The following is a 12,510-nucleotide window of genomic DNA, read 5'->3' as shown; positions in this document are numbered from 1 at the left end:
AATTTCAATACAACCAGAAGATCACAAGTAATTCTGAATATATACATCTTTACTAAGAGAGGTGGGGGAAAAATAGAAAGCATGAACCTGCAAAACAGGAAAGAACCATATCCCAGCAAACGGACCAGGACTCCAGATACAAGCTAGGACTTCAGGGTCTAAATACAGACTCCATTTAAGGTATCGTTTTAGGACACTAGAATCCTCCCACCCCCAAAAGAGAAAGACAGAGAGAGAGAGAGAGAATATGAGGTGAATGCTAGATGCTAGTAGCCATTTCTTTGCTTAAGGTTCTCTCCCATTTCCAACTAGGTTCCATTTTTTTTTAATCTCTGCTGACTACTGAGCAATTTTATTTGGCTACCTTCACCTCAAACTCAACATGCTTAAACCAGAATTCATCCCCCTTAATCCTCGTGCCAAATTACTCATTAAGTTAAAGGCATTATCCAGCCTAAAAAAGCTTGGAGTCATTCTTTTTTCTTTCATGGAGTCACTCTGAATTTCTGTACTCCACCTCTTTACAGCTAAGACCTACTGCCACTCAACAAATATTTACTGAGTGCCTAGGATGCACCAGGCACTTTCCATACACTTGAGATACATTAGTGAACAAAACGAAGACATCCACTTTCACAAAGCTTAGAATGATAGGAAGGAGACAATAAACAGTAAATAAGTACATATGATAAGTAAATAAATACAGTATGTTAGAAGGTATTGTTACAGAGAAGGAAAGCACTGTAGGATGATGACAATATTTTAAAAGGTGGCAGGATAAGCCTCACTGAGAAAAAGGTGTCATCTGAGCAAAGACTTGCAGGAGGTGAGGGAGGAAGCCATGCAGGTATGTGAGGGAAGAGCACACAAGCAAGGGAACAGCCACACACAGGCCCTACTACTAATTCCTCTGATTTCTTTGTTTCAAATGTCATACAGTCACCATTTCACCCCGTTCTCAATGCCATCAAACCAACTCCAAAATCTCCCTGGGTAGCCACCCTGATCCATTCCCTCTGTGGCACAATTAGACATTCTTTTTCCACATTAAAACCACTCACCTGATTTTCAAGGCCCATAATTCTGAGCCCACCCTTTACACCATGAACTTCCATTTCTCCTCTTAGAAATCCTGAAACTTAGAATGCTCTTTCTCCACACATGCCATCCTCTCCAGCCAAGAAGTGCCTCCTTTCCACCACACATCCACTCAAAGCCCTATCCTCCTGCAAGGCAGAGAGATCAAGTCCTACCTCCTCTGTAAAGCAGTCCCTGTGGTTGCTAGTACTGAGTCTGTAGTCATATTTCCTCAGCACCAACTTTTTAAAAAGCAAGACTGCCTCTTACTTTTCCTATATTTCTCATCATGTTGATCACTACTAAATACTTGCTAAGAATAGATGAGCTATTTCCTCTGTAAACTGAAGCTCTTTCCTCTGTAAACTGAAGCTCTTTGTCAATTTAAACACTTTTATTAGCTTTCATAAACTGCTGAAATAGAATGATTAAAGAATGGTTTGTTGCTGTTTTTTTGTTTGTTTGTTTTTGTTGAGATGGAGTTTCACTCTGTCGCCCGGGCTGGAGTGCAGTGGCGCAATCTCGGCTCACTGCAAACTCCGCCTCCTGAGTTCAAGTGATTCTCCTGCCTCAGCCTCCCAAGTAGCTGGGATTACAGGTGCCTGCCACTACGTCCAGTTAATTTTTTGTATTTTTAGTAGAGACAGGGTTTCATCATGTTGACCAGGCTGGTCTCGAACTCCTGACCTCGTGATTCGCCCACTTCGGCCTCCCAAAGTGCTGGGATTACAGGTGTGAGCTACCGTGCCCAGCCCAAGAATGGTTTTTTATACTCAAAAAAAAAAAAAAAAAAAAAAAAAAAGCATGGGTGCAGGATATGCCAAAATGTTAATAATGGCTGGTGATGGCTTTTTTCCTTTCTCTAATACAAATTTTCAGTCCTGTGCTTATGTAACTTTTAGAAGAAAAGAATTTGCTATGAATATATGTATAAATCAATACAAACAGTAAGTGATCAACTATCATTGGACTCGTCAGGGAGATTCAAATTACCTAAAAATATAATGTTAAAGAAAGACTTAGTATCTGAATGGCCTGCAGTTGCAAAGAAACAGTAAAACTGTAATCAAGGCAATCTGAAGCAAATTCTCATGGTTTGCAAAAAAGGGAAAGGAAACTTTCCTGCTGAAGTGGCTCTAACAATGTATTTACTCTATACGAAAGCAGCATGGACGTACGTGACCCCATCATAAGTAGAGGAGCATTTGTATAGGAAAAGAGTACATACCCTGGAGTGCTTAACTGCAGGCTCCACCTTTCATTAACAGCATAACTTCAGTTTCCTGGTCTATAAAATGGAAACAAAGAGGGTCTTCTTTCATAGATATGAACTAGGTTCCAATCTGAGCAAAATTGTGTCAATTCTGCCTACCCAGGCAGATGGGGTTTATGGTAATACAAAATCATTTGAGTCTCAGTGGCTGAACTACTGTTAGTCTACATCTGTGCCATTCAAAGCAGTGTCTTTCTTTTATATATGTATTTACGATTAGAGGATGAAAAAATACTAACACCTTTAGATAATGTTTAGAGTTGAAAAGAATCTTGGGGTAGACCCGATGTTATCAAAACCTACAGTTATCTTCTGAGCACTGGTCACCTGTATCTGGGAACAAATGGACTTCAGAGTTTGGAAATTAACCAGCAAATAAGTAAGAAGTTTTGGTACTCTATACAACTACCATTCAAGGTTGGTTATGAGAATTAAATGATGCCGTATTAGCCATGGTCAAAGAAAAAAAAGAGAGAAGAGAGAATTAAACGAGACAAGACAGAATATGTAGCATATTCTTGCAACCCTTCAAGAAATTTCAAAGCAACCTGTGTGTATACTTTGCAAGTCAATTTTTTTTTAAGTTAGATTAGAAATCATTCTTTGAGGGAGCAGCTTTACAAAAGACTTGATCTGATCTATAAAACTGGACCATAAAACCAACTGGACTTAGTCCACTAGTATTTAAGAAAGTGATGTCTGAGATGAATAATTAGAAGTCTACCAACCAATTTTCTTCATGATGAAGAAGGGTAGCCACAAGAAACTTACCTGGAAAGCAAACAAAACACATAAAATTGGATCTAATTCAGAGCGGTAAACAATTTTAATGTTTATGGAGACTGCCTGGATTTGACATTGAGAAAATTCAGCTAAGAATGGCATTAAATATAATCCTAAGTATTGGAGTTAGGCTGGGTCAAAACAGACCATAAATTTTCAGAAGACTCCAAAACTTTCCTCAAGCTGGTTCTATGGGACAAAGCATAAAAAAATCCCAAGAAATATGCCAGCATCTGCCCTCAATTCCAGAAGCAGGAAGCAAAGATGTGACCCAATCACATGATATCAAACCACAGTCCATCTGTTCAGAGAACTCTGTGTTACGTAAGCCATGACCAAGGAAGAACTGCAAAAGGCAAGAGGTTTGTCAACATTTGCAAGGGGCTCTGTGGTTTGAAGAGACACGTTCTCACATCAGAAGGGCCATCCATAGGATAACAGCATTTTCAAAATTCCATTTATTACACATGAACATATTTGGTGCAATAAAATGACACTACAAGAATGGTGTTGAGTCCCTGTAACTGCTCAACTAAGGCCTAGAACCTTTTGACAGGGGTCTTCCCTACATGAGCGGCCCTCCTCACAGGAACAAGATTTATCTTCCTCTTGATTATTTTTTTGTCAATTCCTCTCTTAATTTCAACAACAAAGCAGATCATCTAATATTCTAAACCAAAGCCGCCTAATTACACCCCAATTCAATTAACCATACTTACTCAACACCATCTTCCAAACTACTATAGGCCTACTTTTCTCAATCAATAAGTATATACCAGGTCCTTTTATCAGCAATTAAAAAAAAAATTGACCTTTCCCTTGAGAACTTTAAGGCTTTAATCATTCCCCCTCCCTTCCACCTTTAGAATTCACTTTTCATAAATTCTGTGAAGTTCAAGGCCTACTTCACTTAAGGAAGTCACTCATCCCTTCGTGGATGCCAACCACCTATCCCAACCCTGTCCCACTCCCACCTCCAAGTCCTTCACATTTTAAAGCACCATATAGGGCACAAGATGTGGAATCAGAAAATCAAAGTTCCTGTCTCTGTTCTGCCCCTGTGCCACCTAAGAAATTCACTTGAGTCGTTTTTTTCATCTGTAAATGGAAGTGATAATATACTTAGGACTTCCACCATTTGAATGCCTAGCCCTACTGGGCATCCCATAATGTTATTCTCCCTCACTCATTCCACTTTGATTACTTCTATGTTTTGTTTCCAGCTATGTACTATAGCTTTTAGGATTGGGGAAAAAATGATAGAGGTTAATACATCCAAATTCCACAGTACAGAATAAGGAACCTAACTCTGAAGAGTAACTTGCCAGTCAGTCAGTAAAAGCCTTGTTTCCTCCCTTGGAGTAGGCCCCAGGACAGCTGGGGACACAACTTTAAAAGAACTTTCACACTCATCAAATCCCCCTCTGAATTCTACCCACCCTTCAAAGTCAGTTTAAGTCCTAAAGTGTCCAAGAAGCCTCCCCCAATCATTCCAGCTTACACTAATCATTTCCCTTTTTGAATACTAATGCCTCCCTATAGAAATGATATTAAAAATATTTAACAACTGGCATTACAAGGGTACCAACCAATCAGAAAGGATGTTTAACCAAAACACACACGGCCCAGTGGGAACTGCTTATTGAACATCAGTCCTGCTCATTAGTAACAACACAGAATAGCAACCTCAAACTCAAATACCACTTTCTCATGTGATCTTCACAATCTCATGAATTAGGCAAAAGTAGGTATTGCCCCTATTTTCTGCATAACTGCTGGTGAAGGTAGGACAATTAACCAATTGCTTTCAACATGCCATACAACTTTTCCTGATTATTTATATGGAATTACAAGTTAATATTGCATAAACTGGACTTACATAAAACAGTATAAATATTAAAGGAATGCTCAAATAGAAATCAACAAGCATTTATGTGGAATAGAATATAAAACACAGTGCTAAGTTCTGAGGCCACAAAAGAAAGAAATGGCATGAATCTTGTCCTCTGGGTACCTATAACACATTCAAGTAGAGTTAAGTAGCAGCACAGGCAGTAGAAATGGACAACACAAACTGTTAAGTGTTGCAGAGTTCTGGAAGACAAAGAATTCAAGAAGTAAACCAGCACAGGAAGTCAGGTCTGAGAACTTCTCACACTCCCAAAAAAGGGGCAAAACTAAATGTGTAGTGAAAAGGCTGAACAGTCAGGAGTCAGTGAGAAAGAGAAATTGCTCCAAGGTCTGCAGTAATGAGAAATGAGATCCCTGGTAGGATACTCAGAGATGGCCCCAGTCATAAGCTGCTAAGTGTTGTTCTAAGTGCTGAATACAAATGGGAAATCTTATAAACCTTCATGGGGATGGCTGAGGAAGATTAGTTTGGCAGTAGCCATAGAAAAGCCTAGATGAGAGAAACATGGGAAAGCAACTAGATTTGGAGGATAACAGGCAGGATTAAGCTGAAGGCTGCATACCAAGAAAGGAGGAGACATTCAAGAGGCATTCATAGAAGAGTTGGATTGGGGGCATGTTTTCAAAGAAAAAAAGTTAGGAAATGGCAGAAAGGAAGCGAATAGCATTCTCAGATGGGATATACATATAGACATAGTGGTACTAAACTGTGCACTAGGGACAAGGAATCAATTTCCCTAGAGAAACCTATGTTGGAGAGAGAAGTTGGGCAGAGAACAATAAAACATACTCAGAACATAAAAAGGTGCAAGTCTTTAAAAGGGAAGCCAAGTTACAGAGGAAATAAAAAGCATTTGACCTTTTTCAGAATGTCTTTTAAGGGTGGACTGAGGCATCATCATAACCAACAGGGAAGGCAGACAAGCTGAGGCAGTCTGGGCTTAGAGTAATAAGCACCTGGACAGCTTTGTATTTTGTGCATACCATGGAGACTGTAAACTCCTCCAGGACATGGACTGAGCAATGTTCTGTGTCTTCAACTAAGTCCACTACTGTTACTTGAATACATGAACGCTTCTTGTGCTACTTCTGGTGGAAAAGAGTGCACTGTGTTATTCAAGTTAATAGTGGTGTGGAAATGTTACCTGTGTTTCATGCCTACTTATATTGATTCCCCCAAATGTCCACACAGTTATCTTGCCTTCCTCCCTAGGCCAATGTCAAAAATCCATTGTTTCCTCTAATGCAGGCCCACGTGAAGGGACTCAAGAATGTGCTAAGAGTCGGAATGAAGCCTAACTGATATTCAAATCATGAGGACAGAATCCAAAGTGAATAATAAAGACCAATTGCTCATCAGACGACTGAAGAAGAAAAATGGGCTACGCCAGATAGTATGATGTATACATATTTATATATATATATGACATACAGGTTTTGGAAACTGAGATCTGAGTGAAAATCCTAGCTTTAGCACTTAAGTTATTGGGTACTTAACGTGTCTGTACCCCACTTTGCACATCTGTAAAGTGGGGCAAATGCCACTACTCCTGGGAGTTTACTTGTGGTGATTAAATAATGTACTTATACAATAGTGTACTTTATGCATTTACATCGTAGTAATGCACAATACATAGACGGTATCTATTAGGACTAATTATAATCGTCATCGTCAGTCTTGATTTTTTAAAAAAACTTCAACATCTTTTGTCCAGTTTCAGAAACAGAAATGTACTTTCACTGCATCTTAGTTGCTAATACTGAGGCTGTGTATTTTAGCTTCTAGTGTCTCAGTTCAGCTGCTAACGAAGTTTTTCACTCATCCCTTCGTGGATGCCAACCACCTACCCCAACCTGATTTACTATTTTGAAAAATCCAGCGAACATTCTTCCTTGAAAACCAGCTATACAAATGTCGATTCAAACTATTAACTGTCACTCAAGAAAAGGAACAACGCGAGTGATGTTCCTTCGAGGAAATAAAAAGCGTTTAATCAATTCACAGTCATTCCCCAAATTTCCAAAACCCGCAGAATGAGCAAACGTTCAACTTTCCACTACGAAAACAATCAGTAGCCGTCTGGTTACTGGACTCACTTCAACACTCCCCAGACGCACGAAAGAAGAAACATTCCGCGCATCTCCGCGCTTCCTTCTTCTCACACAAAGCCCCCCTGGCTGGAGGAGCAGCCCCTTCCAGCAGGGTCGGCTCTGGTCGAGCCGGGCGGGAGTCAGGGCGGCCTGCGGACCCAGGGGTCTCACCACACGTCGCCCCCGACTCCTACTGGACGAAGCCCTAGAGGCTCGGAGCTCACACCCCGCCCGGGAGCCGCCTTCCACCCCAACCTCAAACCCCGCCCCGGGCTCGGCAGCCTCTGGCACGGACCCTCTTGGGGCGGGGGTCCCCGGAACAAGGTCACGCCGTGCCCAGGGGGCGGCGGCGGGCAGCCACGGCTCTGCCATTCCCCGCCGGCCTCGCACTCTCCGCCCCTGGCCCTCGCCCACTCACACCCCAGAGGGCAGCCCCGGACCTCGGACGACTCCGCCCGACTCCACCTCCCCGGGGAGTCCCGAGCGGGGCGGCCTCGGGCAGCCGGACACGTCCGCCCGCGCCCGGACACACGCCCCTGCCCCGCCTCCGCTCCCCGCTTGCGGTTCGCCCGGCAGCCGCCGAGCCGCGCGGCGCCACGAGAGCCCGGCCCGGGCCCCGGCGCCGCCACCTGCGCCCCCGGCCCCGCGCCATGTTTGAGAAAGAGCAGAAGCGAGCCAGAGGCCGGGTCCGGCCCGCGCGCCCCGCAGTCGCCCGCCCGCCGCGCCGCCGCTCACCCGTCGCCCCCGGGAGCAGCGCCGCCGCCGCCGCCGCCGCCGCCGCCAGCACGAGGAGGAGCAGCCGGGGACGCGGAGCAGCGGCCGCCGCCTCCATGGTCCCGCCGCCACCGCCTGTGGCCCGGCCCGGCCCGGCCGCTGCCTCACCCCAGCAAGCCTCGCCTCGCCCCACCTCCCTAGCCGCCGCGGCGGCCTCGCTCCGGCCCTTTGTAACTGCTCGGGGGACGCGCGTCCATTGGCTGCCGGGCTCCCGCCGGCCCCGCCTCCCCGCCGCCGCGAGCGGCCAAGCGGGACCCAGCCGGGAGCCCCGCCTGCGGGCCCGCCAGGCAGCCAATCCGCAGCCGCGGGCGCCGGTTTCTGGCCACGCCCCACGCTCCCCGGGGGCTGGGCCGCCAGACCCCAGCCCCGGCCCGATCGGCTCCGGGCTCCGAGAGGCCGCGTGGGGGCGGGGTCTGCCAGCCCCAGCACCGCTCAGCCGCTAGCCCCGGAGGGCCGGGTAGAGCGATGGGTGTGTCTGTGTGAGTCTCTTTCGGAAAAAGGCTGTGGCGGTTCGACGCTCTTTTCTTCTAACCTCCTCTAGGCGCGGAAGATCTGGTACTGCCTCAGCCCCACCCTGACCCCATTCACAGCTCCGCATTGGCAATCCCAGCACATGCCACCCAGATCCGCTGCAGCGCCAGGCCCCTGCATCCACTTCAACTTCCCCTCTTCAAGTCCACGCATCAACTTCAGCATTCCCCCGAAGATCCCTCCTCAGTGCCCTTCACATGCGACTCACTCTCCTATTTCCTCCTGCTCCCAGCGGTCACCCCAAACCCAGCTCCCCCACCCAGTTCCAAACCCAGAAAGTCCTCAGATCCCAGCGTCAGACCCAGATCCTGAGCCCAAACACACCCCCAAATAGCCTCCCGCCTCCCTCCAGCACAGATCCAGGATGGGGATCCAAGCCGCACTCCTCTCAAACCCCTTCCCGATCCAGGTTGAAAAGGGAGGATCCCCACCCCAACCCCTCAAAGGAGGGGTTCCCCCTTCTTAGCACCTAGCTCCCGCGGGGCGGAGGGGGAGCAGTCATCATTACTTTGAGCTGTGTCTGACACTGCTGTATAATAATCCTGAGGTGTCACTAAAAACCCAAATAAACTCTACGTTTTCATTCTGAATTCCTAATTTACTGCGAGACGCTCCACCCACCTTCCCTCTGCGACGCCAAAATGAGCTCCAGATTTGTAATTCTTCCTGTCAGACTAGTCCTTTCTTCAGACACAAACACAGCCAAGGAGGCTGTTACGTAGAACAGAGAATATTTTTCCGCAGAACCTTTTAAGGAGGAAATTTTATTTTCTGTGTCATTTGAGCTTAGAATTAAATAAACCTTGATAGCAGGAATCAGAACCAGCCTCTAATACCAATTTGTGCACTACTTTAGAGTCACTGGGTGAGCATTTTCCCCACCTGTGAAGGCTTCCTTCTGGGAGATGAAAAGGGAAAAGGCGTGGATATTGGAGCTGGGATCTGAGACCCGCGCGCTTTCTGCCTCCTGTCTAGGACACTTAAGCAAGTCAGCTAACCTTTCTGAACCTCCAACAGGCTCAGAGGCCTGCAACTTGCTCTACATCGCAGCTCCAGCAGCCTCAGCAGCAAACTCCCCTCTTGCTCAGGCTGAGGGATTCCAGAGAGATGGCTTCTGGCAGGCTCCAGTCCCAATTTGCCCTCTCAGTTCCAGTTTCTTCAATGGAGATTTGGTGGACTTTGTGCCACCTGAGGTCCCTAGACTGCCTTTTTGCTTCTCTATTTGCAATGTCTTTCATAAGATAAGAGCTAATGAGATTTTTATTGTATGAATGAATGAATGATCTCAGAAAGTGACTGTTTTTCTCTGGCCATTAGCTTCTTCATCTCTAAAATGTAAATAATAATAGTACCTACCCCGTTTATAAATAAAAGGGATTGAATCACTTGTCTTGGGCCCCTTAAATGACGTAATGTGTCTGGTACAGTGTCTGGAACATAGTAAATATTTAGCTAATGCCATTTCTTTGCCCATCCCCTTCCAGCTCTGTATGATTCTAATCAGCATGTATGTTCATGTCAGTCTGTGCCTTTGACGTACGGAGCCTAGATTAATCAGTGTTAATCACACCTCCAGTTCCTTAACATTTTCCATGGAATTCAGTGGATTCAATAGGAAGGAGAAACAGACTATTTTTAAGTTGTATCTTCCTGATACTAGGAGGAAATTTCCATGAGCCACAGATCCATAAATAAACTACACTAGAAAGGAACACTAAATTATTAGTTTAAAATCATGGTTCCCAAATTGTAAAGTCTCTCCAATTACCTGGAGAGCTTGTAATAATACAGATTCCTGGGTCTCCCTCGGCCCTAGCAAGTCTGCTTCAGTTCATGTGGAGAAGGTTCAGGAATCTGCATTTGTAATAGACATCCCAGGTGATTCTGCTGCAAGTGGCACTGGGCCCGCTTCAAAAGACACTGCTTTACTTAAAATTCAGTAAATAAAAATGCATGACCTTATTTGCCTTTTGAGAAAGGTTGGATGGGCAGTAGAAAGAAGCCTCTGGCTTTGGAGGCCTACAGACCCTACTTGAAATTCTGGCTGCCACTCACTAGATGTGGGTCTGGGAACACTATTTGACTGCTTTGAGATTTAGCATCCCCCAGGGTAAAGGGAGATACTATTGTGAGGTCTAAATGAGCTATTGCACATTAAGGAATCTGTCATAAATGTTAATTCCCTTCAGTCTTTACAGACTTACTTGTTGTTTGAAATGCTTACATGTTATTTACTCCAATGTCTTAATTTAAAGGGAAGGAAACTGAGGATCAGTTCCCCAGCAAGTCAGCTGCAGAGCTAGGACTAGGAGTCTCACTCCAGTGCCTTGTACCCTGTGTAATGTTGTCTCTTAATCTTTATGCCAAGGACATTGTTTGCTTTTCCTTTTGGATTATTTCCTTAAGTAAGAGGATTTCTCCAAAATAGAGAGCAGAGACTGCTTGTCATCTAAACTACACCCATTCTTACATTTGCTTTATAATGGAGTCCTGATTTTCTTTGGGAAAGCAGTTCACCTAGAAAAAATATATATGTCAATTTCCCAGGCTCCTTGTACCTAGGTATGGCCATATGACAGAGTTCTGGCCAGTGACATGTAAACAGAAATCTACTTTCCACAAGGCGGAGCCTGTACAAAAGATACTTCCTAGTTAAAAAACGAAGAGACTCATCATATTCTCTCTCCCTGGAACACAGTTGCAATGCCTGGAGGTACAGCAGCCATTTTGTAAACATAAAGGCGATAGCCAAAACTGAGGACTGTAGAGAGAAAAAATGGAGAGAGTCTAGGTTTTTGATAAATTTCCTGAACAGTTGCACCAGCTCTATAATGCTTATTTCTTATTATATGAGAAAAATTAATCTATTTTTTATTCACTTTGAATAACTGCACCAGCTCTATAATGCTTATTTCTTATTATATGAGAAAAATTAATCTATTTTTTATTCACCTTAGAATGCTTCTATTCTGCTCATTTGTCCATCCTATTTATTGTTGCATATTTTATTTCTATCTTATTTTCTAACCTACAAGACATTATTGACTTCTGCCATTATTAGCTATTGCTAATTCTTGGTGCTCCTAACTGAAAAACAAACCACCTCAAAATTTAGTGGCTTAGAATAATAACTATATATCATCTTTCATGAGACTGTAGGACAGTTTTTCTGGTTTAGGCCAATTTATGCTGATTTCCACTGAGCTCACTTATGAGTCGGCTGTCAGGTGGAAGGGGGTGGAAGAGGGTAATGAGCTAGATCAGCTCCTCCATGTGGTTTTTCATCCTCCAACAGGCTAGCCTAGGCTTGATAACATGACATTCATTATCCAAGATAATGAATGAAAGCATGCAAGAGCCTTGAGTCTAGGTTTAGAACTGGCACCGGCCAGGCATGGTGGCCCATGCCTGTAATCCCAGCGCTTTGGGAGGCCAAGATGGGGCGATGGCTTGAGCCCAGGAGTTTGAGGCCAGCCTGGGTAACATGGCAAAACCTCTTATCTACAAAAAATACAAAATTAGCCAGGCATTGTGGTTCACTCCTGTAGTCTCAGCTACTCAGGAAGCTGAGAGGTTGGAGGATCGCTTGAGCCCAGAAAGTCAACGCTGCAGTGAGCCATGATTACACCACTGCACTCCAGCCTGGGTGACAGAGTGAAACCCTGTCTCAAAAACAAAACAAAACAAAACAAAAAAACACCCACTGGCACAACATCACTTCTACCATATCCCATTGGTTTGGGCATGAACTGGGGCTGAGCCCAAATTCAAAGGGTGGGGAAAAAGACTCCATTTTTTTTGATAAAAAGGAACTGCAAAATCACATTGCAAAGAGGCAAGGATATCAAGAGAAAATAAGTGTGTACATGTTTACGAACACTTTTTTTTCCACCCCCATGACTCATACACCTTCTGCCAGGCCCACCTCCAACATTGGAGGTCACATTTCTTTCTTTCTTACTTTCTTTTTAAATTATACTTTAAGTTCTGGAGTACATGGGCAGAACACGCAGGTTTGTTACATAGGTATATACGTGCCATGGTGGTTTGCTGCATCCATCAACCCATCA

The 12,510-nt window shown here is 44.6% G+C and overlaps 1 protein-coding gene across 2 annotated transcripts in view; it reads right to left on the bottom strand.

The window, feature by feature from the left end:
- The window catches only part of TGFBR1 (transforming growth factor beta receptor 1), a 48,879-nt gene extending 40,822 nt beyond the window's left edge, over positions 1 to 8,057 (bottom strand). Inside the window, exon 1 of one of the 2 annotated variants that reach the window (XM_055350044.2) lies at positions 7,871 to 8,057. In XM_055350044.2, the coding sequence (XP_055206019.1) occupies positions 7,871 to 7,967 (97 nt within the window). In that variant the 5' untranslated portion in view covers positions 7,968 to 8,057. The remainder of the gene's footprint in view (positions 1 to 7,870) is intronic. The other variant, XM_031014730.3, reaches the window with a different exon arrangement.
- Positions 8,058 to 12,510: the final 4,453 nt, after the last annotated feature.

Source organism: Gorilla gorilla, chromosome 13 (genome assembly GCF_029281585.2).
Source record: "Gorilla gorilla gorilla isolate KB3781 chromosome 13, NHGRI_mGorGor1-v2.1_pri, whole genome shotgun sequence".
NCBI lineage: Eukaryota > Metazoa > Chordata > Mammalia > Primates > Hominidae > Gorilla > Gorilla gorilla.
This window is presented reverse-complemented; position numbering and strand designations above follow the sequence as displayed.